General features: G+C 53.7%; 1 protein-coding gene across 1 annotated transcript in view; it reads left to right on the top strand.

Moving 5' to 3' along the window:
* The window catches only part of DRC7 (dynein regulatory complex subunit 7), a 28,262-nt gene that overhangs the window by 20,083 nt on the left and 1,976 nt on the right, over positions 1 to 6,203 (top strand). The window contains exons 8-14 of the mRNA XM_004371665.2: positions 667 to 739; positions 1,743 to 1,871; positions 2,093 to 2,221; positions 3,243 to 3,463; positions 4,424 to 4,639; positions 5,207 to 5,317; positions 5,401 to 5,511. Coding sequence (XP_004371722.1) covers positions 667 to 739; positions 1,743 to 1,871; positions 2,093 to 2,221; positions 3,243 to 3,463; positions 4,424 to 4,639; positions 5,207 to 5,317; positions 5,401 to 5,511 — 990 coding nt within the window. The remainder of the gene's footprint in view (positions 1 to 666; positions 740 to 1,742; positions 1,872 to 2,092; positions 2,222 to 3,242; positions 3,464 to 4,423; positions 4,640 to 5,206; positions 5,318 to 5,400; positions 5,512 to 6,203) is intronic.

The following is a 6,203-nucleotide window of genomic DNA, read 5'->3' as shown; positions in this document are numbered from 1 at the left end:
CTGCAAGAAGTCACAACTGGATGAGCAATGTGGGTGGGAGAAAAGTTTTAAATGGAGAAAGTCTTACCCATCCACGTTTCTATGGTAACCTAGTTTGAGAACCGTTTGTGTAGACCCAGGCCTTGTTTTACAGATGAGGAAACGAAGGCTTAGAGAGAAAAAACAAGGATGGCAGCCAGGCAGCGTCCCGAGCTCTTTGTATACAAGACGCCATTTACTCCTTCTAAGAGGTCCATTGTACAGTTAGGGAAAACGAGGCTCAGAGAGGTTAAGGGACTTGCCCAAGGCCCCTTTGCTGGTGTTTGATGGAGGGTGGGGCCTAGTCCCCTGACTCCAGAGCCACTTTCTTAAGGACTTGCCTGTGCTGTGCCTGGTGCCTCGGCTGACTGGCTGAGGAAAGGCCTGGCATGCAGGGTGTTGCTTTCCTAAACTGGGTGGGTGCAGGGAAGGACACTCTGCCCAGAGGTGACTCCTCTCCTTCCATAATCGTGGCTCACGCCTGAAAGGTGTGGGGGTTCGAGCTTCTCACGACCTCCGGTTCCCCTGGGGAAGCTGATGACCCATCTTGGCATGGCCCAGGGGAATGAGACAGAGGCTTGAGCCCTAACATCTGCTTCAAGGCCCAGCCCTGACTGGCACCCGCCCACTCCCAACCTCTCTCAACAGGGCAAGGAGGATGAGGAGAAGAGCTTTGACATGCCATACTCGTGGGTGGAGCAGATTGAGATCTCCCCAGAAGGTATTTGCTTGTTCACAGACCCTTGCCAGGCTCAGTCCCAGGGCAACAGCTAGGCTGGGCTGCCCTGGCCCCTCCCCCTTCTGCAGCATCCCCATTCGCACACTCTGTGGCCTGCACCCAGGAGATCGCTCAGTTCACCTGTGTTGGATGATGGAGTGTGGGGCACCCTGGGGTTGGGTCACATGGAGGACAAAGGCATAGCCCTCCCCCTTTCTCACCCCCTCTGCCTGGAGGAGGCGGTGCACTGGGCCGAGGTGGTGCAGGGGATGTCAGGACCCAGCAGGGGCAAGCAGAGAAAGCAGGGTGCGGGAGCACTCACGCCCCATGTGGAAACATGCTGGCTGCTGAGCTTCCCATTTGGGAGCACCCAGACCCACGCGGAGGGTAGGGGCCATCCCAGCAGGGTGGAAAGTGCTGGAGAGGGTATCACAGGAACCCAGAGAAAGCACACCCAGCTGAGCTTAGGGGTTGAGGGCTGAGGGTGGGTGGGCACAGAGGGCTCCCAGGAGGCAGTGTCCCCTGAACTAAATTTGGAAGGGTCAGAAGGATTCAGCCCAGCAAGGGCAGGAGCGGACAGTGTTTCAGGCAGAGAGACGTGCACAGGCAAAGGCCTGGCAGTGAGGGAGACTGGTGTGTCTGGGGAGCAGATCCTCAGGTCAGGCTTAAATCCTGTTTCTGTGGGGCCTGTGCCTCTGCCTGGCCTCAGAATGCCCCTGAGCAGGACTGGGGCCTGGCAGGGGCAGGAGGGAGCAGACAATGTGATGGGCAATTCAACTGCTGAGAATCTGTCCTGAGCGAACAACAAGCAAGAACAAAGAATACATGACACAGATGTTCATCGTGGTGTTGTTTATAACAAAAAGTTGGAAAGAACCTAAATACCGAGCAGTAGGGGATTGGTTATATCACTAATGCTCATTTGTATGTGCAGCCGCCTTCTTCCTCAGGCCTGGGGTCCCCCCACCTGAGGAGGAGAGCCCTCAGCCCCACTCTGTGCCCATAGCATTCGAGACCCTCTGCCCCAACGGGAAGAAGGTAATCCAGTACAAGAGGGCGAAGCTGGAGAAGTGGGCCCCATACCTCAACAGCAATGGCCTCGTGTGCCGCCTCACCACCTATGAGGATTTGGAGTGTAAGGGGGCAGCCTCGCGGGGGGAGCTGGGGCAGGGGCAGGGGTAAGGCTCGATGTGGGGAGCAGGAGAGCTGGGTCTCCCAGTGTGTCGTGTGACCTTGGGCACGTCACTGCCACTATCTCAGTGTATGTGGGCTCTGCTGACCTCTCTGGGGGGGGAACAGTGGGGTGGGGGCTGGAGGAGCTGGCCTGGCTGCAGCAAGCTTCACTCGGCACCCCAGGTACCAATGTTTTGGAGATAAAGGAGTGGTACCAGAACCGGGAGGACATGCTGGAGCTGAAGCACATGAACAAGACCACAGGCCTAAATATCGACTACTTCAAGCCAGGCCACCCCCAGGCTCTGCGTGGTACGTGGACCCCATTGCTGTCCAGGCAGGAGCCCAGGGTAGGGAGGGGGTACACACTCCTTAGAATAGCCTCCATGGCAGCTGGTATGTGGTGGGGGGAATCAGCGTCCGTGTACGGACAGGGTTCTTGGGGGGCAAGCAACAGAAACCGTCTCTGCCTCCCTAAGCAAACCTGATGTGTGGGGAGATCAGGGGGAGCTCAGAAAATCCAAGGAAAAGTGACAAACGTTCCTCCAGGAAAGTCATAGCTGGGGCTGCATGCCCGTTTCGTGGTTGGCATTGGGTAGGAAACCCACCAAAAGGGCACACAGTGGGGACCACAGTTAAAGAAAATAAGGATGTTGAGCAGTAAAACCAACAAACGTTCCCCATAAGGGCAATGCAGAGGGCAGACAGTGTAAAGTGTGGACATGGCCATGAGCTCAGAAAATTGGCGAGGGAGAGAAGGTCATGTCTTGGGAGAGAATCAACAACCCTAACCAAGAATTCAGAAAGGAAAAACATAGGGCCAATACACATTTGAAAACATGATCAACCTCATTTGTTGGTTAAAAAAAAAAAAGAAACGAACCCAATAAGGGACCATTTTACAACCCTCAAGTTGGCAAAGATGGAAAAAAATAGCCCCACTGGTGTGAACAAGTGTGCAAAGCAGCAGTCACCCCGTCACTGCTGGTAGGAGAGCAAATTGGCACAACTTTTCTGGAGGGCGGTTTGGCAAAGTATATCAACAGTTGCCTTAAGATGTGTACATTCTTTGACCCAGCAATTCCACTGCTGAGAATCTGTCCTGACCAAGAACAAAGAACGCATGACAGATGTTCATCATGGTGTTGTTTATAATAACAAAAAGCTGGAAACAACCTAAATACCCAGCAATAGGGGATGGGTTATATCACTAACGCTCATCCATACGTGGTGCTGCCTTCTTCCTTGGGCCTGGGGTTGGGTTATCTTGCCAGCTCTCATAGTTCTGGTTGCTCATCTGGCCCTTTTTCTCTCCCATCCTCCCCCATCGTAGTGCACTCATACAAGTCCATGCTCCCCGAGAATGACCGGGCTATGGAGTTTTACGAGTCGGCCCGTGTGGATGGCCTAATAAAGCGGGAAGAGACGCCCAAGACGATGACGGAGTTCTTCCGGGGGCGGCCAGACTTCCTCTCTTACCGCCACATCGACTTCGGCCCTAGGGTCAAGAAGCTAACTCTGAACAGTGCAGAATCCAACCCCCGGCCCATGGTGGTAGGAGCTCGCTGGGCCTGGGGATAGGGGGGCCCTCATTCTGTAACAGGCTGAAGTCACCATGGGCTGGGGAGAGCCCTGGCTCTGGCGTGCCATCAAAGCCTAATACATTGCCTGAGCACTAACTATGAGCTGGAACCCTGGTGGCACAGTGGTTAAGAGCTCGGCTGTTAACCAAAAGATCAGTTCAAATCTACCAGCTGCTCCTTGAAAACCTTACGGGGCAGTTCTACTTTGTCCTGTAGGGTCTCTATGAGTTGGAATTGACTTGACAGCAACAGGTTTTGGTTTGAACTATGAGCCAAGTGTTTTACCAAATGCACCATCCCAGGGCTGTCTGATGTCAGGCTATGTCCTCAACCATTGGGCCAAAGAGGTAGTATTTCCTCACTATTACAAAAAAATGCACACTCGTCACAAAACATTTGGAAAATATGAAGAAATATGGAGAGAAAAGTAAAAATATCTCAGAATGGCATCTGTCAGAATTACCATGTATTAATGGGTTTGGTTTTGAGAGTCTTTTCTAAATTGAGATCCATGTGTCTGTAACCCCCTTATCATCTGCTTAACATTAAATTGTGTGCTTTTCCTCCATGTCATTATAAATTATTTGGAAACAGAGTTTAATGGCTGCATACCACAGCAGCTGTTTCTAGCAGTAAAGGAAGTCTGGTGATGGAGTAGGCAACCTGGAGAGGTGGTGAGCTCCCCGTCTCTGAAGGAGGGCAAGCAGAGTCTTGTTGAAGAGCTAGAGAAGAAAGAAGTCAGGCACCATACGGGGCTGGAGTGGCCTGGCCCAGAGAGCTGTGGGGCCATGAGAACCACTGTCTGGCTGGTGGTCTGCTCCACAGGAACCCCCAGAGAACACTAGACCCTGTTGTCCCTGAGTGCTCTTGGGGGCATGCACAGAGGTCCCCTTCCCCCACTTCCGGTCCTATGCATGTTCTGGCCTTACAGAAAATCACAGAGCGGTTCCGCCGCAACCCCGCGAAGCCCGCGGATGAGGACGTGGCGGAGCGTGTCTTCCTGATCGTGGAAGAGCGCATCCAGCTGCGCTACCACTGCCGCGATGACCACATCACGGCCTCCAAGCGCGAGTTCCTGCGGCGCACCGAGGTGGACAGCAAGGGCAACAAGATCATCATGACGCCCGACATGTGCATCAGCTTTGAGGTGGGCCTGGGGGCATGGCCGTGGCATGCGGCCGATTGAGGTGAAGCTTCTGGGGCCCTTGGTTCTGTTCCAGCAACTTGGGAGAACCAGGACGGGAAACTCTGGTTCCCAGCCCGAAATTCACCCCTGCTCCTGGGGATAATCAAAAGCTCCCATCTGGGAACCCCTCTCTGCAGCTCCTTTAAAAATCCTCCCTTCTTCCACGAAGGAGAACCCAGTGGGCTAAGACCACTCCCCACTCCCCACCACTACCCCTTGGGCAGAGAAGACCCCAGATCTCGAGGACAAATGCCAAGTAGGAAAAGACCCAACACAACTGTGGGTCTGATTTTCTTAGTTCAAATCCTCACTCTTCTGGCACCTTCCTCAACCCCTCTGAGTCTCCGGCTCCAGTTCTATTATTTATGTTCTTACAGATGACGAAACTGAGTCCCAGAAAGGTTAAACAACTTGTTTCAGATCACACAGCTAGAAAGTGGCAGGGGCAGATTGGAACCCAGGTAGCCTGGCTCCAGTCTGCCCATGACCACAAGCCTCTCCGTGTCAGTGTGCTGCTTGTTGTCCCAGGTGGAGCCCATGGAGCACACTAAGAAGCTTCTCTACCAGTACGAGGCCATGATGAAGCTCAAGAACGAGGAGAAGCTGTCCAGACACCAGGCCTGGGAGTCGGAGCTGGAGGTAGGGTCCCATGGGAGAGTGGGCAGGTGAGAGGTGACAGGGTGGGGGTGTCTTAACCACACACACACCCTCTCCCACCCCAGGTGCTGGAGATCCTGAAGCTTCGAGAGGAAGAGGAAGAGGGGCACATGTTGACCATCTCCATCTATGACACCAAGCGCAATGAGAAGAGCAAGGAATATCGGGAGGCCATGGTGAGTCCCCTCCCTCGCCCAGGCCTCAGCTTTTCCTGGACTAGCCCCCCACCCCCACTCCACCCCCTAGCCTCCAGGGTGGTGAGAATGACTAGGGTTTCTGCCAGAAAACCTTTTATATAAGGGGATGAAGTTACTGATACCACTGTATCCATCCTTGCTGCTGAACTAACCATTTCTACAATTCACCCCAAAGAGACTTCAGGATCCAGGCCAGGTCTTCCCCCACCTCCAGGGACTTCTGGTTAAGCCATGGTCTGTACCGCAAGGGGGGAAGATGAAAACGTACCCGTGCATCCGCCTACACCCTGGCCTCCTATGGAGCTTGCAGCCTTTGCCCAAAGCCCTGACAAGCCGACTCTGGCCACAGGCCTCAGTTCTTAGGCCCCTGCAGCACAGGGTGTTCAGTTTACACCCACAGGTAGCAAGTCCCGACTTGGTTTTCCAGGCTTGTTTCTGAATCTTCTTCACCAAACAATTGGAGATTTCTAAAAATAGTTTGGAGTTGGTGAGCTGGGGCTGAGCATCAGATAACAGGCTCTCAAACCCCAAGGGTAGGCGTCAGCCCCCACATCACTTCATGGCCCCTGTCTGTGCTGCAGGACACAAGGCCCCAGGATGAAAGGGAAGCATGAAGGGAGTTTCTGGTAGTTTTTAATTTAATGTCATTAACTCCACCACCAAGGAGCCCT

Source organism: Trichechus manatus, unplaced genomic scaffold (genome assembly GCF_000243295.1).
Source record: "Trichechus manatus latirostris isolate Lorelei unplaced genomic scaffold, TriManLat1.0 scaffold00014, whole genome shotgun sequence".
Classification (NCBI taxonomy): domain Eukaryota; kingdom Metazoa; phylum Chordata; class Mammalia; order Sirenia; family Trichechidae; genus Trichechus; species Trichechus manatus.
Note: the sequence above shows the minus strand (reverse complement) of the source record. Positions and strands in the feature narration are given on the sequence as shown.